The sequence below is a fragment of the Callospermophilus lateralis genome, chromosome 3, assembly GCF_048772815.1.
Source record: "Callospermophilus lateralis isolate mCalLat2 chromosome 3, mCalLat2.hap1, whole genome shotgun sequence".
Lineage (NCBI taxonomy): Eukaryota > Metazoa > Chordata > Mammalia > Rodentia > Sciuridae > Callospermophilus > Callospermophilus lateralis.
Window position 1 is genome coordinate 107,508,375 of NC_135307.1, and position 23,562 is coordinate 107,531,936.

The window sequence follows — 23,562 nt, forward strand, 5'->3', positions numbered from 1 at the left end:
GGAAGCATCCCACAACTGCTGTTTAAACAAAACTATATTTAATACCTACTACATGGTAGCAAATCTCGTGATTTAATTTCTTTTTCAGATACGTATTATTTTTCCAGTTTTACAGATTAAGAAAAAGGTTGGGGGAGGGGTAAGGACTAAAAACACTTGCTAAGGTTGGCCACCAAATAATGGCAGAATTAAGATTTGAACACTTGCTTACCTGGCTTCCTATGCACTTTCCACAACTCCTCACTGCAATAACTTCAATAATATAATTTGGAAAAGGGCAAAGGAACTTTGAAGAAACAAAGGGGGGGAAAGGTCTCAAAGATGCTGCAGGTAGGTGGACACCATTAGCAGAGGACTGCTGGGGTTGAGGGAGTAGTGAGAAGTGACCAAGGGAGTGACCTTGGGCTGCTCCAAGATTGCACTTCAGGGAGGTGCCCCACTCTAACCACTACCCGGCCCAGTTAATCATTTCCGGACCTTCCTTTCCCCCCCCTCACTCTGCCCATTGAATTGCTACGTCAGTCTTCCCCCTCCCCTTGCTTGCCTTCTGGCCTTGTGGCTCCTTTCACGGGTTTTCAAGGAGCCCAAACTTCTGAGGCAATATTTGCAACAGCCCTGGTGTCCTTAAGACTGTCCCTAGTTAAGTCGCAGGCTCCTCGGCTCAGGTGTAAGGCGAATCCAAGCAGCCCCTAGAGGTTTGCCCTCCCATAAACTCTTTTCTAAAATAGGCCAGATAGCAGAGGACCTAATCTCGGAACGGATTAGCAAATTAATAGACTCGATGTCCCCCGCGGTAAGAAGAGAATCATAACATCAGTTGTAGGGTGTAGCGAAGCTTAAATGAGGTATTTTGTATTGCAAAGTGCCTGGCAGGGAAGCGGTTCAGCGTGTCTAACAATGTTAGATCCCTTCCCTTTTTATCACCTGGTAGCGGGACCTCGAAAACCAGGTTAAATTTGTTTCACTTAAATTTCCAGCGGTGAGATTTGTAAAGTTCAGGACGACGTGCTCGTGGTAACGCTGAAAGTTAATCACGGTGACAAGGTCTGAATCCAGGTTCGTGGGTGCCCCAATGGGCCCAGCCACTCATCTTCCAGCTACGGCCGTGTGCGCAGAACTCAGAACCGGCTCAGAACCACACCAGTCTCAAAGGACAGAATTAGATTGCTCTGGGACCCAAGCAGCCCACTGGCGCAAACACAGGGCCAGGCTTGATCTCCCCGGGCTTGTTTCTTGCTAGGTAAAATGGGAGGGTTACGGTGCCCGTCTGCCCGAGTGGTTTGTATTTCTTTCTGTCCCTCTGTTGCGTGGCCAGATTTTTCTACCACTAAGCCGCGTTGTAGTCAGACCAACACGCCATGCAATATCAGTCTCTTCGCCGGACCCGGTAGACGCAGCGGACCGGACTTGTCTGCCAGGGCCCGGTAGCCCCCTTCCCTGAGTCAGGGAAGCCGCAGCCGCCCAGGGGAGCGGAATTGGGAAAGTCACTTCCAAGCGCTGCAGGACCCTGAGCTATCAGATGCGGGTAGCGCGCGCGGAGACCCCACCCGCGGGAGTGCACAGGGGCGGAGCCGGCCTTGGGGGCGGGGCCTGCCCGGGAAGGCGGAAGCCTCGGGTCTAGAGGTGGCGGCAGAACCCGGATCTCGGAATTCCACGTTCTTCGGAGCGGAGTGCGGAGAGAGGGCGGGCGGGAAAACCCGGCGCCCGGAAGCCCTTGCTTTCTTTGACGCAAGGGCTCGGGACGCAGCCGCTGTCTGCCTAGCGCCCGGCGAGGAGCGACCCCAGACGGAGCCTCCAGAGTCCCTCCGCCCCCGCCTCGTTCGGCCCCGGAGCCTCTGTCCTCCCTGCCACGGTCCTCGTGGCCATGGAGTGCCCGCACCTCAGTTCCAGCGTCTGCATCGCTCCGGACTCAGCCAAGTTCCCCAACGGCTCCCCGTCGTCCTGGTGCTGCAGCGGTGAGTGCGGCCCCGAGCCGGCCGGCCGCGCACCCGAGGCCCCGGCTCTGCCGGGCCTGCCGTCTAAGGGCCGCAGGCAGCCGGTGCGCAGACCTAGGGACGAGTGAGAGCGAGCCTGGCCCGACGCGCTGGGGAGGGGTACGCGGTGAAGCGGGCGCGGGTGGGAGCAGCGGCGGCTCCTTTGTTTCTCGCGGCCCGACGGTCCGGCCGGCGAAGGAAAGGCCAGCGAGGGGCGGGAGTCCGCGGGGGCCTCGAGCGTGTCGGGGCCGCGGCGGGCGGGGACCCTGGCCGGCGTTCGCGCCCCTTGCCCCGCCCTGAGGCGCTCGGGGGCTGTGCTCGCGGGTACTGCGGGGTCGACAGTTGTGGGGGCGGTGGTTGTGGGGGCGGTGTCCGGCCCCCGCCGGGCTGCCGCACGTGTGGCGGAGCCCGACTTGGTTTCCTCAGTGGACCCGACAGGATAAAAAAAAGCCGCTCTCTTGACGCAGCTTTGTCTGGGCTGTGGGGCGCGCGGGGCCCTTCGCAGCCGCCTCTCTCGGCCGGGCTTTATTTCCCTTCCCCACAGGGTCGGGCTACCCGAAGCCTCGAGAGGCGTTCAGAAGCTCGGGCGGCGGAGGTCGGAATCTTTCATCAGCCTGGGAGGGTGAAGTTTGAAAACAGGCTGTAGGCTCTAGAGCGCTGAAGCTCGAGTCAACAGCTGCTTTTGGAGGGGTGGCTCGAGTTTGCCTAAGATTGTTTCAAGACACAATTTTGGGTTGTCTGGAATTGCGTTTGGATTCTAGAGTTCGAGTTCTTGTAAAACAGTTACTAGGTTTATGTAATGCTTTTGAGTAGCTTAAGCTTCTAACTCCCTCTGCGGGCCCCTTTGGAACCCCTAGTGCCCTCTCATTGTCTGCTCTATCGACTTCTTAGGATCGCACCGGCCACCCTGCTTTGATTACTTCCTGGTAGGGCCCTAGTGCCGCCGCTAGTCTTTGTTTATTAGCTATAAGATGATCACTGTTAGCCAGGGTTGTAGCACTAACATTTGAATTGTACACTTCAGAAATCTCGAGTTTAAAGAAATATAGAAATAGCAATGGTATGATTTAGCTGTGTGACACTTCTCTTGGGTTGGACTGAGAAGATAGGTTAGAGAATGCTTAACACTTTTGGCAGGTTTCTTCTCCTTCTTCGCAGATTGCTTATTAAAGGATGATTATGTACTTGGGGGGAAAATGTAGCTACAAAGAAAAACATACTTTAAGTTAAGGAATAGAAATAACTGCAGTTTCTTGAAACTCTCGGACGTTTGATGCTTTGCTTGTGTTTGTAAACTCGTCTTTTTCTACATGTAGGCTTTAAAAATTAACTAGTTAATTGGCTTCACAGTGTAGTATTGTAGTTCTTTCCTGAGAATGCAGAAACTTGGGTAAATTAACTCTTAACCTATACATATATCTTCAACAGTAAATGTTGAGTGTGGCACAAAAAAATAGGGTGTATCACATTGCTTTTCAAATTGATTGGTGGCACATTAGCTATAGCTCTGGAACTTTATTTTCTTTTCCAAATCTCTTTTGAAAAAAAAAATTAAATACTAGGAAAACATACCTTCCAAGGAATGGAGCAATTACTGATGCTCAATACAAAGTGGACAGCTAGCACACTTTTGACTTTTTCTAGGTAAAATCACATCAAACTTAAAAATGGCTTCACTGACACAATCATATAAAAAAAAAGACAAGAATTATGCTGGCAAATATCCTGTTGTCAGTCAGTCTTGCCTCTATCAGGGAATCCAGTTAATTGTGGAATAGAGATGCAGGAGATCAAGGAACTCGGTAAGTTAAAATGGAGCAAAACAGAGAGACTTATTCTGATGGTAAGAATTAACTAGTATGTTTAGAACTAAAGGATGGGTGATTTCTGTCCAAGGGATAGAATGGCATCTTTGCATCTTGCAAGAAAATTTGCCTCCGACACTGCTTGCAAAGGTGATTCTAGTCACTTGCTTGGATTTATAAACCAATTAAGCTAGTTTCTCAACCTTGTGTGGGTTTTTGTCTTCTGTCCACATTGTGAATTGAACCCTTTCCATCTGTGCTTCCCATTTTAGCCTGTTGGCATTCATTTGTTGATATAATCTAGTGTTATTGTGTTAAGCTTGATCTTGTTCTTGCCTGCCTGTTGTTTCAATGATTAAATGATTGGTAAATCTGGGAGTCCCTAACTGATCATCTTGGAGCGTTGTGTTCTGTTTTTTTTTTTTCCTCCAACACTCTTGAATTTTATTTATTTATTTTTTGGTAGAGGACCAAATGGGTAGTCAGTGTGTTGAATAATGCCTTGACTGGATATTGAGTCTGATTACATTCTTATTAAGGAGAGGAAAATCCCTGTTTTGGCACTGGGACAATAAAAGTAATGCCCTTGCCTTGTTTTCTTTGGGAGCTTGCAATTATACCCGAGCGAGATAGCCAAGCAAATTGCAAAAGACCAACATCATAGGCCCTACTAGCTAGCAATACATCCTTGGACAAGTAGTTCTGATTCCTTTGAGTATCAGTTTTGTTGTGTCATCTGTTAAAAGAGAGGAAGTATTATTTTGCATTTACTTCACAGGTTGCTGTTTATCACAAAAAAAGTAATTTTTGTGAAAACATCCAGAAACTGTTCTACACTGTCCAGATAATAGGTGGAATTGCAGCTTAGAACATTTTTATAAAGAAGACCCTGAGTAATTAAATATCTAAAGCCCATTAAATGGAGCCCAGAACAGACTGGCTTTATGCTGAATTATGCTTTACAAGGAGATACAGAACTCAACAAGATTAGGGTGGTAAGTAGTAATTATATTTCAGAATTAACTTGAGCTTCTTATCCCTGGAAGGCACTATGTGTTGTGTTATATAATTGTATACGACAGTGCTTCTTACACTTTTTGTTCTCAGGACCACTTAATGGTCTTAAAAAATTTTAAGACCCTAAAGGCCCATGTGTGGCTTATACCTATTGATATTGCTTTATTAGAAATTAAAGCAAAAATTTGTTTTTTTAATTTACTTATAAGTAACAATAGATTCAGTACCTGTTAATATAAATTAGTTTATGTAAAATGTTTTTCAAAGCAAAAATTAGTAAAGAATGAAATTAATTTAAATTTTTGCAACTCCATTTGTTTAGCTTAGTAGAAGAGCTGATTGATTCTCATATCTGTTTCTGCATTCTGTTTCTCAGATACTATAGTTCATATAGCCTCTAGAAAACTCCATCTCCTGAGAGAACAAGAGTAAACAATAAGAGTAATGTCTTATTATTGTTCATGCAAATAGTTTTAACCTTCTGGATCCCCTGAAAGAGTCTTGGAAACTCTTAGGAATTCAGGACCAAATGTGAGAACCCACTGGTGTACAAGTTTTTAACAGTTAATGATACCTGTGCTTATTAAAATACCTTTAAAAATTAGAGAAATCCTTAAGGCTGGCAACATTTATGCCTTTGTAGAATCTTTAAATTTTTGAAACATATTAGCTGGGAAACATATTATGGGGTCTAATAGTTCCTTGTTAGCCAAAAACAAAACAAAAAAAATTATAGTCTAATATAGTTGGGGGAGAGACAGGAAGCTAACTTCTGAAGATAAATCCATGTTGTGGTTTAATGTAAATGTTGAAATTAGCAGTTTCCTAATAAGGTAAAAAAGATTTATGTCTAATCATTGCTAAAGGTATTCTGTTTTAAATGAAAAAGTTTTAAATAAAAAACTTGGACATTCTCTCAAGCTTTTTGTTAGGTGCACATACCAGATGTTATTTTCAGAAGCTGGAAGCTTGGGCATTCCTTATTTTTGTGGGTAAAAGAGTTTAGCCAGTGGCAAAAGACAGGGAAAAAACATGAATTGCTTTTTTAAAAAAATGGCCTGACCACAACTTTTAATAACTAAGGAAAGCCAAAGACCAAGCATTTGGACTTCAGAGGTTTAGGTTAAATAGCAGGTTAAACTGGAGATATTTTTTAATAACAAAGGCATGAACAATCTCCTTTGATTTATTCTCTGAACATTTGAGGGTGCCTCTTTAAGTTTTCAGTACATACTTGTCTTCTTATTATTCTACTCATGAAAACTTAAGTGTAGATCAAGTAAATGTCTTGCAGTTTGAGTGGATATTGGAAAAAAATACATATATATATATATATATTTTTTTTTTAAGATTTATTCAGGGGCCGAGATTGTGGCTCAGTGGTAGAGCACTTGCCTTGCATGTGTGAGGCCCTGGGTTTGATCCTCAGCACCACATAAAAAAAAAAAAGTAGAGTTATTAGGTTCATATGCAACTAAAATTTTTTAAAAAGGTCCATTCAGTAGGATGAGATGCTGATTATTGGTTGTTTGTCAGTGGTAATAAATTTGTAATGAACTGGTCAACTTGTGATCAAGGTAAGAACTCACCTTAATGGAGTGATGGGTTATTTTGTATAATTCTGTCACAATTGACATTTAAAGAAGACTCCAGTTTATCTAGTGGACTCAATTTCCTAGATAGGATCCATCATTTTGTTCATTAGGTCAAATACATTTACTGCTTTTAAGTAATGTTCTGTGGTGTGTTAGTTATTAAGTGCCTACACTTAATAGGACACTCTGCAAACATATGTTTAACAGATGACCCTCCCTACCTTTGGTACTGGGGATTGAAACCCAGGAACGCTCTACCACTGAGGTACACCCCCAGCCCTTTCTTTGTTTTTTGAGACAGGGTCTTAAATTGCCCAGGCTGTCCTGGAACTTGCAATCCTCCTGTCTCAACCTTCCAAGTTTTTAGGATTACAGGCGTATCCCCCTGGCCTACTTGGATGAACTTACTTTCTTTTTTTTTGGCGGGGGGACTCGGGGAGTTACTGGGGATTGAACCCAGGGGTTCTCTGTTACCTACCTATAACCCCAGTGCTTTTTATTTTGAGAGAGTGTCTTACTGAATTCCCAAGGCTGGCCACAGATTTGTGATCTTCCTACCTCATCCTCCTGAATAGCTGGTATTACAGGTGTATGCCACCATGCCAGCTGGGTGAACTTTTTTTTTTCCACTTAGATCATAGCTACAACAGTCTTTTAAGTTTATGTTGAAAATAAATGGTGAATGAGCTTCCCCCAAGAATGCTTTCACCAGCCTGAGTTCTCAATGTCTTAGCCAGTGAATTTTGGCTGGTTTGTAAGCAAATGACCATTGGTAATGTTACTACAGTAAATTTGTATTCTTTTGACATTCTGTGTTTATGGATAGGCAGGAGGACATTTTAGTTGTAAATGAGGATTAGGCAGTTAAAATCAGTGCACTGGCGACACTTTTTCCACATTAATACTGAAGATTGGTGTTTAATTTTTACATACTCTCTTGAAAAATTAAAACTTTATTGGAGTATTTGAAAAGCCTAAGTGAAATGGAGTTGTCTTTCTTGACTTTTGGGTGGTATTCCTTTCCCATTCTGTCCCTCAGAACCTTTAAGTAGCCTCAGCCTATTCCGGTAGTCTCTCAATAACTTAAAATTGCTGAGAAACACCTCACATTTAGAATGTGCTCCATTTGTTGAAGAGGCTGCAGTCTAGGGATTGAGCTTAACATTTTTTTTTTTTTTTTTAAACATTGAAAGCAAGTACTGTTTTGTTAACTGACCAGATTACAAAAATACCATGGTAGATACCTTAATTCATCCTTGTAATAAGCCTGCTGATGTGATCTGGACTTCCCTGTTGCCAGCATCTCCACCTTCTACAAAATAGCTTTTCCTTCTCTTCTTGGAGAAGATAATTTGAAGGGCCACAGAAAGTTATTTTACAGGTGTATGCCACTGTGCCAGCTGGGTGAGCTTCCCCCCCCCCCCATTTAAATCATAGCTGCAACAGTCTTGTTTATGTTGAAAATAAATGGCAAGTGAGCTTCCCCCCAGAATGTTTTCACCAGCCTGAGCTCTCAGTGTCTTAGCCAATAAATTTTGGCTGGTTTGTAACCAAATGACCATTGGTAATGTTACTACAATAAATTTAGGGCTGGGGATGTGGCTCAAGTGGTAGCGCGCTCGCCTGGCATGCGTGCGGCCCGGGTTCGATCCTCAGCACCACGTACAAACAAAGATGTTGTGTCCGCCGATAACTAAAAAATAAATATTAAAAAAAAAATTATCTCTCTCTCTCTCTCTCTCTCTCTCTCTCTCTCTCCTCTCTCACTCTCTCTTTAAAAAAAAAAAAATAAATTTAAATTGTTTTCCAACAGTGTAGATCTTATGAATCAGATACTCCTTGCAGATGATGCTGTATTTACCAAGAGATTGAGCAGTCAAAGTGTTTTTTTCGTTTCTTACTGATTTTTGCCATGTCCACGCTTGTAGATAAGCTCATTCACTGACTTCAGGTTTGGGTACCCCCACATAACGTATGGTTCCATGATCCTCAGCATGTTTATCGAACCCTTGTTGAGCTTAACGAAGGTGCCAATGAAGATCAACAAAGGTGAAGAAGTTGTAGCACCTTACAAACTTTTGGACTCAAACGATTGATACCTGTGATCCCGATGACAAATGCCAGTTTGGATTCTGCAGGTACATGGAAGTTGCCCGCTTTCTTGCCATCCTAGTCATTTGAATCTCCGTTCTGTATATCTGCCTGTATTTCTTGTGGTAATGCTTGGCTTTTCATAAATAAGCTTCCTTCTTGCCTTTTGAAGCATCTTTTGGCAAACTTCTTTCTCAGGTGCTTTACATTCAGCTCTGTGAAAATTTTTTGCTGCTGCTTTTTTTTTTTTTTTTTAAATTTTAGTATTTTATATTTTTAGTTTTCGGCAGACACAACATCTTTGTTTGTATGTGGTGCTGAGGATCGAACCCGGGCCGCACGCATGACAGGCGAGCGCGCTACCGCTTGAGCCACATCTCCAGCCCTTTTTGCTGCTTCTAAAGGATTTCTGCTGGCACAACAGGAGCCTTCTTTTTCTTTTTTTTCAGCACCCTCCATGGTTCCAGCCAGAAAAAGAGCACATATTACTTTTGTGAAGAAGTTGTGATATGTTCATTGATCAGAAATTATTTCCTAGGTAGTATACTTACTGTAAAAAGAACATCCTTCAGGAGAAGGAAGAATGGAGTTGAGGGGAGAATTAAAAGTCTGATTTCTTTTCCTGTTATTCATTTATCCTCAGAATAATTTCTTTTCATCATTCTTAGTTTTTACACCATTAGCATTAAGCTCTTATATGTAACATGCTACTTTTTCCTCATTGAAATTTGTGCAATTTTCTTCTCTACTGGAATGTAAAAGATTAGTTTTGGATTCTTCCAACTAAAAGTAGAAAAACTTATGCTTGTGTAGTGTTTACAGCTCAGTAAGCAAACCAATGTGTAGTTTGTAGCTTAGTAATTTAAATTCCTGTTTTAAAATTTAATTGAGTCCCTTTTCCATCAGGAATAATGTATATACACTTCCCCTTAACTGCTTTCTCTCTACATATATATGTATGTATGCGTGTGTGTGTGTGTGTGTGTGTGTGTGTGTGTGTGTATGTATGTATGTAATAGTTGGACACGATATATTTTATTTTTTTAATTTTATGTGATGCTGAGGGTCGAACCTCGCGCCTTGCACGTGCTGGGCCAGTGCTCTACAGCTGAGCCACAAACCCAGCCCTAGCTGTTTTTTTTCAATATGTTTTATATGTTTTTTTTTTTTTCTTTTTTGAAGAAAAAAATAGTCTTTGGTTAAGCTGCAGTTTTCAACCTATTGCATACAGGTTTTGCATTCAGCCTAGGCATTGGAATAGATTTAGCTTCTCTGTGTTTGAAGTGGAAAATAATATACAGTGTAATCTACTTTAGTGTTTTATGTTTATTCATAGCCTCAGGGAAAAAAAACACCTGAATTCTAGGTGTTGTAATAGAGTTTTCCTGGACAGATGGCTTAGAAGGAAGTACTTTGATAGATTCTCAGTGGGGGCTGGTACTTTTTGGAAGGAATACTTGTGATGAAGCTTACCTTGATTGGCAGTTCAGAATGCTGAGAATAGCATTAAGGACAGCAACAACTTGTTTATTTTACCTAGAATTGTTTTGTGCCAAGACCTCTCAAGATGATGTGAAATTTCTGTGTAGTACCCTGTAAGTATGGATATCTTTGAGGCTGAAAAGGAAATTCACCTAAAAATTGTTCATTGCAATCATTTCTTAAAAATTTGGGGGGTTGTTGAATGAACTTTGGCTTAGAACCTTGTAAATGGATCAGCTTTTTAACTGTTGTGTGAGTCTGCAGATGTTATCATCTATAATAATTCCAGATGTTTTCTCATCTGTTAGTTTTAGTGAGTAGGAGGAGAATTGAGAACAACATGAAGTAACTTCAAAGCAGTTTGCTAGCATTTAATCCTGACTAATTTAATTAACTACACATCCTTGTAGTTTTTCCTGTTTTATAGATTATGAAACTGAGACAAAGGTTAAGATGCTCAAGATACTCATGGGTGTTAAAGATAGCCCAAAGCTTAAACTCAAATACCATTTAAACTTTTAACCTGACTTTTTAAAAGCAAGATCTTTGTCTTTTAGTAACTTAATGATAATTTAAAGTAATTTAATGTTAAAATTTTTTTTTAGTTGTTGATAGTCATTTATTTATATGCGGTGCTGAGAATTGAACCCCATGCCTCACACATGCCAGGCAAGTGTGCTGTAGCTGAGCCACAGTCCCAGCCTACTTAATGATAATTTAGAGGATTTAAAGTGGTGGGCAACATACTTGAAGTAATTCCTCTGAATATTTTTGACATGAAAATACATTTTTAAATTCCATATCTTGAAATATATTTTAAATTGAAAATAACTCTAAAGCATCTTGAAAATAACTCTTTTTAAAATTTGGTATTTGACTCCCATAACCCAATTTATTGATTCAAGTACTGACAAATTAGAACAAATAGATGGGAAGAAAACTGTTTTGAACATCAGCTTAATTGAGTTCAAATCTAATTTTATGTAGGCCAAAATTCACATTATTTTAGTTCAAACATAATAAACCAGCCTCCTCAACAAAGCCATGGCTGATAGCTTTTGGTTATTTAAAATATGTTTCAGTTGAGCTTCCCCTTGCTCCCATTTTTAGTTTATTTCTGGTAAAGGAGATTCTTTTTGGAGGTGGTTTGCTGTTGAGTGGAGGAGGGAGAGAATTCTTAAGGTATAAAATTTTGCTTTTGCCTCTGGTAGCTCAGAGGTTATTTGAATCTGCTTTTAGGCAACATACTTTGTTGATTCTCTTTAGTTATATTCTAAAAGATTTTCCAGTTGTATTTCCTGTAAAAGTTAATTATAGCTTTTAGGTTGCAGAGCTTAAAACAAATTTCCTTCTTAAGATATACGGAAAAGTATACATGTGTGCTATTTGCAGATGCATAAAATCCAGTTGAGTGTACGAAGGCAATTTCAGAGTTTGAAAACTACTGTTGAAATTAAACATGGAAGCTTGGTGAAGTGGCCCATGCCTATAATCCCAGCAGCATGGGAGGCTGAGACAGGAGGATCATGAGTTCAAAGACAGCCTCAGCAATGGTGAGGCGCTAAGCAACTCAATGAGACCCTGTCTCTAAATAAAATACAAATATGGCTGGGATGTGGCACAATGATTGAGTACCCCTGAGTTCAATCCTTAGTATACACACACACACACACAAAAAAAAAAAAAAAATATGGACATTGAAAAGTGAAGTTTACTTTTTGTTTGTGTTAGGCATATGTATCACAATTAAGGATTTCACAATTAGTGCTATCTAATTTAATTTTATAAGATCCTTTAAGGAGGGAATTGAGTGTTTTTAAGATAAACCAGCATATGTCTTTTTAAAAAAATATTTATTTTTTAGTTGTAGTTGGACACAATACCTTTATTTCACTTATTTATTTCTATGTGATGCTAAGGATTGAACCCAGGGTCTTGAACATGTGAGGCGAACACTCTACCACTGAGCCACAACCCCAGCCCCCACCAAATATCTTTTAAAACATTATTATTCAACTGGATTTTTTTCTGGAAACTTTGTACTCTACTTTAGAATTGAGAAATTGATTCAATGAACTGTTCTCCATTTTTCATTCTCCAAGGCAGGTGTTCTGTCTTATTTTTTCTTTGTTTTAGCTGGGTTTAAGGTAGCCTTCCTTGTAGAAATCTGCTTGCCTGTTTATCCGTGACTGCTCCTAAAGACCTTTAATTTTAGGGACTACTTATACTGTATCTCATCACCAGGAAGAGAAGGCTGACAATTAACTATCATATTCTTTCAGGTTTAATTTAACTGATTATAGGATAACACACTTACTCTTTTAGCTCCTTTAAATCTTTGTCCTTGCTGACCAAGCACAGGTTTTCTTTTTTAAATAATACATTATTGTTCCATTCCTTTGTTTTGAACATTTGTTACACAGTATTGGGATGTTATTTTTTGATGTTAGAAAAATGTTCTAATATTTGTTTTTAAATGCCATATAACTTAGAGACCATGGGGTCAATGCTTGTATTATTGTTAGAAAATTTTAATTTTTTAAATAAAATGTCCTTTAATTTAATTGAGACGAATTCCCATTTCCATGTGAGTTTTTTTGATGTTAGTAGTGAGATCGTTTAGCATTTTTAAGAAATTGCTTTACAACAACTAAAGGATAAAGCTTCATCTTGTGTGTGTGAAGTAATTGCCAGAGCTCAACATTAAACCATGAAAATTTAATTCTGAGTGCTTAAACACATTAGTCTCTTTTTATTCATTTTGAGTGCTTTGTTTGTGTGTGGTTGTATTAGAGCTCATTTCAAAATATGTATTTTCAGACATTTTTTCCTTTGAATATTAAAGAACTTTTGGAATTTGCAGGTGCCTATTTCCTGGAATACTAGGTATTTGACTCTTTTAGGCAGAATGTAAATATATATATACACACACACACACACACACACACACACACACATACACACATACATACAGTTTGTATTTTTTCCATTCTTTTTCTTCACAGATAGTCCCAAATTTTAAAAGAATAGTTTCCTAGACCCTCATCATTATACAAAATACATGTATGAATATGTGAATTTGGTATCAACATACCTTATATACAGAGACATGATAAATTGTGGTATGAAGGTATATTAAGAATTATAATGCAAAAAAAAATAGTTTCCTAGCCCATCAGTAATTACAAATGTGGAATTTTTTTCTACGTTGTGCTTTAATGCTAATCTTTATTACACAATCAAAAGAAATTATAAAGAGAATTACAAAATGCAGATATTAAACCTATTGTTCTCTGAGAAAAGTCTGATATTAAGAGGTTCCTAAACCTCATAATTATTTTATTTACTTATGGGAGGGAGTGCTTCCTTAAAATATATATAATTTTTTGTTGTTGCATGTACTTGCTGCTGTTTTGAAATAATAGTTGCTTGGTGCTTACATTTATGATTTTTATTAATTTCTGTTGAAGTGCCATTACTGTTTAACTGTGAAATTGCTTACTCGGGTTGTTGGCAAAAGCATGGAATTGCATACATCTTACTATGTTAAATAAATGGAAATACTAGATCAGAACTTAGGTGATTCATGGCTTTTGTTTTCATTCTCTATATAATCAGCATCAAAGGGGAAGTTATTTTTAAAACAATATCAACTCCTGGTAATTTTTTTTCTAGTTATTTGTGTCTGATTTTCCAAAGGCAAAAGTGGCCCATTTTGACTCTGATTTAATAATCTGCTTGACTTTAGTAGTTTTGATCCATCCTCTTACTATTTTTTTTCACTTTGTTTGGTGGTAGGGCCACAGTTCAATATTTAAGCTGAAGACTGATATAATGGATGTAGCATAAAATAGGTGTTTTTCATCAAAGTTGGACTGAACAAATTTGAGTTTGGATAGGAGGAATAAATTTGTTTCTCATATCACAGTTTTTGAGAATATGTTGTTTCCATTTGATGCTGAAAACTGATTTTAAAAATCCATGTAAAAATAGAGTAAAATGCTTGATCCAGTGGGAGGATCTGCCTTATGGATCAGAATTTGCCTCTATGTGGAAGTCAGCAGGACCAGATGCCCTCTCTTTTCTGGCTCTGTAGGTATCTGGATCTGTTAACATATAGATGACAAATTTTGGCCAGCTTTGAAATTACATTTGCTAGTGGAGGACACATGCCATTAGTTCTGCAAATTAGCCTTGAAGTACAGGGAATTCAATAAATGCCTGGCCCCAAATGATGAACTACTATTCTAATTTTTTTTAAAGAGAGAGAATTTTTTAATATTTATTATTTTTTTAAGTTTTTGGTGGACGCAGCATCTTTATTTTATTTTTATATGGTGCCAAGGATTGAACCCAGCGCCCCAAGCATGCCAGGCGAGTGCGTTACCGCTTGAGCCACATCCCCAGCCCCACTATTCTAATTTTTATTTGTAATAGATTTTAGACATTTTTCCCCCTAGCCACCATCACCTCCTCCTTTTTTTTTTTTTTTTTTTGTGGTGCTAATGATGGAACCCAGGGTCTTGCACATGACAGGCAAACACTCTACCCCTGAGCTGTATCCACAGTCTTAGACTTAAAAAAAAAAAAAGTAATCCTTTTTTTTTTTTTTTTTCCTGAAGACCTCCTTCCCAGAGCCCTCTGTCCTCTGCTCCCATTTGAAATAACTGATCTCTAGGCCTACTGGACTTTTTTGTTTGTTTGTTTGTACTAGGTGTTGAACTTGGGCACTCAACCACTGAGCCAATCCCCAGCTCAGTTTAGCATTTTATTTAGAGACAGGCTCTCACTGAGTTGCATAGTGCTTCACTTTTGCTGAGGCTTGCTTTGAACCCATGATCCTCTTACCTCAGCCCCTTGAGCCGCTGGGATTACAGGCCTGCACCACCTTGTTCTGTTTACTGGACAGCTTTTAATCCTGTGATTCCCTTTACTCTTCTGTTGTATTAGGCCTACCCTTTTCTGGGTCCCCTGTCTTTCTCAGTTTATTTCATTATTTAGGTCCCTTACCATCAAGGTAAATTTTTGACCCCTTGAAAGTCTGACATTTTTATTCTACCTTTGTACTTGATTGCTTGGCTGAATACAGAATATTAGAAAACAGTTTCTCCTTAGAGCAATAAAGGCATTGTTCCTTTTTTATTTTTTCTTACAAATTTGATAGCATGCTCTTCCCATCTGGAGGTTTTATTTTAAAGATATATTTTGTCTTTTTCTTTTCATTTAAGAGTGAAGCACTACACAGGTCTGTGAATGGGTGGGGCTTATCTACAGTGGGCTTCCCTGTGAGATGGAGAGAAAGTCACCTTCATTGCAAGAAGACACTCAGATGTCTGTGGAGAATTTTTTTCTAGTACTATTCACTTTTTCTATCTTCCCTCAGGGCTGTCCAGTTAGCTTCTGATGTCCGGATCTTGCAGTGCAAGATTTTCCATGACTCAGTTGTCCTTACAACCTTTGGACTCCTTGTTTTCAGTCCCATTCTTACCCTTGCTATTTGTTGCCTTCTCTCATCTGCATCCTTCTCTGCTGGCAGGTGAGCTGCATCTTCCTTTGCACTATGGATTGCATTGTTGTTCTGATTTTTTTTCCTGTCTTCCAAAAAACTGTTGAAATCTTTTGTCTGCTTTGATGGCTTTACATGTTCTCTTTATCTTATGTGTTTGTGTCTGTTTTATCCCTTTATTGTCATTGTAGTGGGATTTTTAGGTAGGAGATAGTGAGAAGTTGGTCTATCATGTTTGATGTCCTTTTAAAAATAAATATCATTTTAAATCTAGTTTGCCCTATTAGAAATGGATCTTGATAATTACTCAGAGAGTTAAATAACCCAAACCCAAGTTTTGCACTAATCTATTTGAACAAATAAATTATTGTGTCTATCTTCTCTGATGATTAGAACAAAATACAATGTTATTTATATTATCAGTCAACAGAGAGGTAAGTCCAAAGAGGTTTAACTTTGGTAAGCAAAATCACAAACTAAACTTTGGATATGTAAGCCTATAAAAGAAACAGTTGTAAGTCACTTGGACTACTGGAGTTAATATGTTGTAATATTTTTGCTGGACTAGTTAATCGTCCATTAATGGTGCAAGGTTTGTAAGATTCTTTGACTCTATACATTGGTAACCTGACCTCTTTCTTGTATCTTTTTTTTTTTTAAATATTTATTTTTTATTTATCGGTGGACACAACATCTTTGTTTGTATGTGGTGCTGAGGATTGAACCTGGGCCACACGCATGCCAGGCGAGCGTGCTACCGGTTGAGCCACATCCACAGCCCCTGTATCTTTTTTTTTTTTTTTAAAGTACATTTTTAATGGGAAATAAAGAATACAGGATTTTTAATCTCAAAGTTAAAAAAACTTGATTTTGATACGATTTCACATTTAAAGAAATATAGCTAAAAATAGCTTTAAAAACTTCCATAACTTCTTTACCTAGATTTGCCAGTTGTTAATGATTTTGCCTCATTTCCTTTATCATTTATATGTCGATTTTCTGTTTATATTCCTCTTCCCTAATTAATTTGAAGATATAGTGGTACTTTAGCTTTCTTCTGAAATAGTTCTTCAGCATTTCTTTGTCTTTCATGTCTTGGCATTTTTGAAAAAGCCAAGTCAGATAGTTTATAGAATGAATGTCCCTCACTTTGAGTTTTTCTGGGTTTTCTTAGATTCAGGTTATGCATTCTTTGATAGGAATACAACAGAAGTAAGAAATATGTCTCCTTAGGGCATCATATCAAGAGGTGATAATATTGGTTTGTCTTGTTTTTGGTGATGTTAACTTTGATTGCTTTTGTTTTAGTAAGGTAATATTTGCTAGATTAATTCAATCTAAAGTTAGTGTTTTCCTCCTTGTTAAAGTAATTTGTAGCAGCTATTCTAGACACTTTTGAGATTTTGTTTTTATAATAATAGGTATATAATTATTGTTATTATGTATCACTGAGTGTGAATAAAAATTTAACTTTTTAATTGTGCAAGCAGTAATGTGTAAATGCTTTCATAATAATAATTCAGTTCTTTGCCTGCCTACTCCTATCTTCCTATTTTTTGTGGCCTTACCAATGTATTCAAGGCTATTTATTTCAATGCAATATTTTGTTGGAATTATTTTTCTGTCTAGGAAACCTTGAAAAACTGTAATTGACCTTGGGAATATTTTTAGTAAATTAATAAACTAATATGCTTTGGGTCAACATTCATTTAAGCAGTTGACTGTTCCTTATACATACATATCAGTGCTCAGACCTAGCTGTTTCTGAAACTTCTCACTTTTAATTTAATTTACATAGGTTTCTTTTTGCAAACTGTTGACGGCTCCTTCTTAGGATTATAGAATGGCAGTAGGACAAGACAGTTCTATATAGGATAGAAATAAGGATTTCAGCATTCACTGATAGGTCTCAGAGGATTGATGATTATGAACTGCAGGTCCTTAGAGGAATGACATCTTATATTCCCAGATAATGCTTTTGTTCTAACAAGTGGGCATTGGAATAGGAGTCAGACCTCTTCCAGCTGCATTGCTAGATAACCATGTCAAAGATTGGCTAATGTAGTTTCCTGCCAGAGGGACCACAGATGGTATTACTTATATATGGAGTTAAATGATTCCCTTACTGTGAGGGTGGCTTTGCCCCCAGACAGATTACTTCTGGCCCTGAGAAGCCTTTTCAGTTTATGTACATGTGTCATACAGGTGTTATTGTTTTCTGTGCATGCTCTGATGTAGAAAAGTCTCAAAATTAACTTCTGATTGCTCTAAGGACATTGATTCTTAAAGAGGTCTAGATAATAAGGTGGATAAATAAGAATTATTTAGGGTACAAGTTAAAACCTACTGTTCTACAAAAATAAGCTGATAACCATATCTTAAATTTGGGATAATTTGAAATAGTTCCTGTTCACTTTGCTTGAATAAAAGTTAGAAGTTACCAGCTATAAATAAAAATGAAACTGTCATTTGCAGGAAAATGGATTGAATTAGAGACCATTATGTTAAGCAAAATTTTAAAAAGTTACAAGTTACAATTAGATGACTTGGCCTGTAACCTCATTGCTTTTGATATTAGAATATGAAATAGTTTACATTAAGAACTTAACATCTTTTTTAGTCTGAATTTTGACAATTCAATTTGTTGCCGTGTACTGATAATATACCAAATAGAATAGATACCCAAGGTATACTTTGGTTGCTTAAATTGACAAACAAGGATTTAATATCTGTTCTGAATACCTCTGATTTTGGTGTATTTCAGTATGGCTTGGTTCTTGAGTTGCTTCTATATGTAAATGTTTTATTTGAGTAGCATCTTACTAAGTTGTCTGAATCTACTTACATTATCTCTCAAAATTTGCATATAAAATGCATTTTGTTTCTAGAAGGATTTATTTTACATTGGATTTCTAAAATTTAATGATTTGATATGGTGGTTATAATAGTTACATAAGCTTTGAAATAAGTATTAAAATTGAACATTTGATTTCATTAATTTGATGTTTTGGATTTCATCTTAGGTCAGATATAGGAGGAGTTTCTGAGGGATTTTTGCTGGCTTTAATTTGACTTATAGTATTTGGAATTTTTCTGTGGAAAAAATATTGTCAATTGAAATTCTTTTAAAGAATGTAAGCTGAAGAAAACTGTTAATTGTGGTGTGGACATCTGTTAACTGCAGTGTGTACAATCCTGACAGTGATTTTATTCTTTTACATATGTTTTAGGAGGAGAACTGATATCTGACATTCACTTTTTTTTTTCTTTTTTCTTTTTTTCTTTGATACTGTGATTGAACCCACAGGCACTTTACCACTGAGTGACATCCTTTATCCTTTAATTTTTTTTTTTTTTTTATTTTGAGGCAGGGTCTCCTTAGGTTGCTAAGGGTCTCCCTAAATTGCTGAGATTGGCCTCAATTTGGAATTCTCCTGCCTCAACCTTCTGAGTAGCCGAGATTACAGGTGTGTGCCACTGTGACCAGCTCACTGGGTGCTTTTCTATTTCTTAGGCTCTATGCTGTGTACTTCATAAGTTTGTCTCTTGAAATCCTTACCATAGCCATGTGAGATAGAGTTGGTATTTTCCCCTTTTATAATGAAGAAAAATAGACTGTGGAACCAACTGTTACAGTAAGATTCTAAAATAAAAGAATGGTAGGCTATATTGGTTCTGAAGTTCATACTTGGTTCACTATATCACATAACTGCTAACATTTATTTTGAGCCCACAGAATAACAGTGAATTCCTATGAAAGTAACACATTTGGTTCGGTACATTTTTGTATAAAAAAATTTTGACCCAGCTGTCCCTCTCCTCAGTTTATACCCTAAGAACTTAAAGTCAGCATACTACAGTGACACAGACACATCAATGTTTATAGCAGCTCAATTCACAATTCTAAACTATGGAACCAACCTAGGTGCCCTTCAACAGATGAATGGATAAAGAAAATGTTATACACACACACACACACACACACACACACACACACTACACACAATGGAATATACTCATCCTTAAAGAAGAATGAAATTATGACATTTGCCAGTAAATGGATGGAGCTAGAGAATATCATGTAAATGAAATAAGCCAGTCCCAAAGAACCAAAAGCCAATATGTGGATGCTCTTTCACAATAGGTGGGGGGCGACTAAGGAAGAATAGAAGTACTTTGGATTAGACAGAGGGGAATGAAGGGAGGGGAGGGGTATGGGGTAGGAAAGATAATAGAATGAATTGGACATTATTACCCTGTGGGCACAAATGACTACACGACTGGTGTAACTGCATACCATATACAACCAGAAAAATGAGAAATTATACTCTATTTATGTATGATGTGTTAAAATGCATTCTACTGTCATATATAACTAATTAGAACAAATTTTAAAAAGGAAGGGGTTCTTTTGACAGGGTTTGGAGGCAAGGAAAGGAGATCAAGACCTTTGCAACTGAAATAATGTGAGCAGAGTTCTGGTCACTGTCCCTTTTGCCCTGCCAGGCCAGCTGGGGAATAACTTAATAGGAACTAGAGAAAGTTGTGAGTACTTCCTAAGAAATCTTGGGATATCAGAACTCCTAGGGTAAAGATAGAATTAGAAATAGAGATGGAGTAGGTTGTCCTCAACCTGAGGTTTTCCACAATGCTTATTAAATAACATAATCCAGAAAAGCAAAAGGAAGGAAGTATAAGGCTTTGTAGCGTTTAATGAACAGAAAAGTGCCTATGGCACTTTTTAAGGATCTTTATGCAGAACTTGTGATTTGTATGAGAATGGTGCTTTAGAATTTGTGAAGGTTTTGAACTTGCTATTTGTTACTATTTTTACAATGTAAGTCAACATTAGGAGTGCTGCTCATTCTAAAGACTAAGTTTGTCTTATGGTAGCAGCAGCATGTTTGGATTTGTTTTTTAAATATTGATGTGAAACAAATATTTAATCCAAAGGATTATGGCAGCTGAATTGAGGCTAAACTGCTGTTTACCTCTCACTGTCTCTGTTGTAGAGGAGATAGACTTGTCTTTGGATAGTTTAGATTCCTGTTGGGTAGACCCTTTTAAAGTTCCCATTCTTCTGCTAAACAATTGTCATACATTCCAGCGAGGAGTTTAGCAGATGTGGTAGAAGTTTTATAATTAATACCCCTCCTCTATGGCAGTTGTCTATTGCTGGGTAACAAACTGTCCTGCATCCTAGTAGTTTTAAAAAAATTTGTTTTGCTTATAATTTTGTAGAATAGTTTGACTGAGATTTTATCAGGCAACGTTTCTGGGGCTAGAACATCTTCCAAAGTGGTTTCTTAATTCAGCATGTCTCTGTGTGAGTTAGTTATTTCTCTGGTCCCTCTGATGTCATATTCTCCAGATGGGGTTTGGGCTTTTCACAGTATGTTGGTCTCAGGATAATAATTTCTTATGGTGTGGCTGGCTTCCCCTAGAGCAAGCATTCCAAGCAGTAAGAAGAGGAAGCTGTGACTTTTATAAGATCTGGACTTGCAAATTGGAATCACTTCTGCCATGTTCAATTGCCGAGCCTGCCCAGATTCCGGAAATGAGGACATAGAACTTGCCTCTCTATGGGAAGAAGAAAGTGTGAAAGAATTTGTGGCCATATTCAATCTACCACAAGGCATTTAAGCAGAAAGGTGGGAACTGTTAAGACAAATGCTTTAACTGTGACTTTACCAGCAATTAATTTACTTATCTAATGTTATAGGAGAGATGGATTGCCAGACTAGAATAAGAAAGGAATGGAAGTTAAAGAGCTGCTTGAAGGAAGAAAGTGGAAAAGGTTTTTGTGGGGGGGAAATGGAAAGGCAATGGAGACAAGCTTTGCTTCATAAATGTCTCCCTGCCTAGGCTCTGAACTCAGGGTTCTATGATCTTGGCCTTGAGTCTCTATCTGGTACTTCTGAACATTTTGGATTTGGTGCCTTGTGCTTGGTCTTCTCTCCCAGTATTTGTACCTCTGCTTAGCTCCATGCTCTTCCTTGGCTCACGTCTTTGGCCCTGAGTATCTCCTGTTGCCTTTTTTTTTTTTTTAAGTTGTCAATGAGTCTTTATTTTATTTATTTATATGCAGTGCTGAGAATCAAACCTAGTGCCTTATACACGCTAGGCAAGTGCTCTACCACTGTGCAGTAACCCCAGCCCACGTCTTGTTGCTTTTTATGAGAATTCTCCTGTTGCCCTGTTCCCTGGGAACCAAAATACCCATTCCCATAATGAACAGCATTGTGGGGATGGGAGACATCAATGATTTTGGCTACATTCAGACTGCCTTGGCACCTTTGACAGTTGCTTAGTATGGTTCCATTTCTTTTTTGGACTATATTATGGCTTGGTTCCTGTTTTTTGTGACTTTACCAGTTTCTTTTCCCAATAATTTCAAGGCATTCAAAGACACTTCAGAATATTTAGCATAGCATAGGTTTCTGAGCATGCAGTTCTAAGAGTCTTTATGGTGTATGGAAGATTACATATCTTGCTCCTAAATATAAAAATATATCAGGCTGGGATTGTGACTCAGTGGTAGAGTGCTTGCCTAGCACATGTGAGGCATTGGGTTTGATCCTCAGCACCACATAAAAATATAAAAAAATAAAGTTATAAAAATGCTTAATAGTTATATAAATATAAATATATATTTATATATGTGAAATAGAGGATAAATTGGGTCAGAAAGGAATATATTTCTACCTATGTACTGGAATATATATATATACACACACACATATATGTATGTATGTATATTTTTTATGATGATATTTACCCTGTCGTCAAATTCCAGGAACACTTTTACTATTGAAACTCATATCGAGTTTGTGTGTGTATGTTTTAACAAAAGCCACACAATTTAAAAATTTTTGATTATGTTTTGCAAATCCAAAATTATGATACTGGATTTTTAGTTAAATTTATTACTTGTGCTTGAAAATTTAGAATAAGTCCATTTTATTAAGAAAAATTTATAATTACAGTTTCTTTAATTTTTTTTGTTTTCTTTTTAAATTTTTTATTCTAATTGTTATATATGACAGCAGAATGCATTGCAATTCATATTATACATATATAGCACAATTTTTCATATCTTTGGTTGTATACAAAATATATTCACACCATTCATGTCTTCATACATGTACTTATGGTAATGATGTCCATCTCACTCCACTCTCTTTTCTGCCCCCATTCCCCTTCCCTTCCCCTCCCATCCCTTTGCCCCATCTAGAGTTCCTCTAATCTTCCCATGCTCCCCCTCCGAACCCCACTATTAATCACCCTCCTTATATCAAAAAAAATATTCAGCATTTGATTTTTGGGGATTGGTTAATTTCACTTAGCATTATATTCTCCAACTCCATCCATTTACCTGCAAATGCCTTGATATTATTCTCTTTGATTGCTGAGTAATATTCCATTTTCTTTATCCATTCATCTACTGAAGGGTATCTAGGTTGGTTCCATAGTTTAGCTATAGTGAATTGTGCTACTATAAACATTGATGTGTCTGTGTCCCTGTAGTATGCTGTTTTTAATTCCCATTTATTGGGTTATTTGTTTTTTTATGGTATTTAGTTTTTTGAGTTCTTTATAAACCCTACAGATTAGTGCTGTATCTTTTGTGTACACAGTAAAAATTTGCTCGCAAGCTGTAGGCTCTCTATTCATCTCACTGATTGTTTCTGTTGCTGAGAAGAAGCTTTTTAGTTTGAATCCATCCCATTTATTAATTCTTGATTTTAATTCTTGCACTATAGGAGTCTTATTAAGGAAGTAGGGCCTGGGGTTGTGGCTCAGTGGTAGGGCACTCGCCTAGCATAGGCGAGGCCCTGGGTGGGTTCTATCCCCAACACCACATAAAAATAAATAAATAAAGATATTGTGTCCAACTACAACTAAAAAATAAACATTAAAGATTGAAGTAGGGGCCTAATCCAATATAATGGCAGTTTGGGCCTACTTTTTCATCTATTAGACTCAGGTCTCTGGTTTAACTCCTAGGTCCTTGATCCACTTTGAGTTGAGTTTTGTGCATGGTGAGAGATGGGGGTTTAATTTCATTTTGTTGTATATGGATTTCTAGATTT

The 23,562-nt window shown here is 38.0% G+C and overlaps 1 protein-coding gene and 1 pseudogene across 1 annotated transcript in view; one reads left to right on the forward strand and one right to left on the reverse strand.

The window, feature by feature from the left end:
* The first annotated feature begins 1,738 nt into the window (after nt 1-1,738).
* The window catches only part of Usp3 (ubiquitin specific peptidase 3), a 93,247-nt gene continuing 71,423 nt past the window's right edge, over nt 1,739-23,562 (forward strand). The window contains exon 1 of the mRNA XM_076850906.2: nt 1,739-1,955. Coding sequence (XP_076707021.1) covers nt 1,865-1,955 — 91 coding nt within the window. The 5' untranslated portion in view covers nt 1,739-1,864. The remainder of the gene's footprint in view (nt 1,956-23,562) is intronic.
* LOC143394101 (large ribosomal subunit protein uL30-like) lies at nt 7,636-8,924 on the reverse strand (annotated as a pseudogene).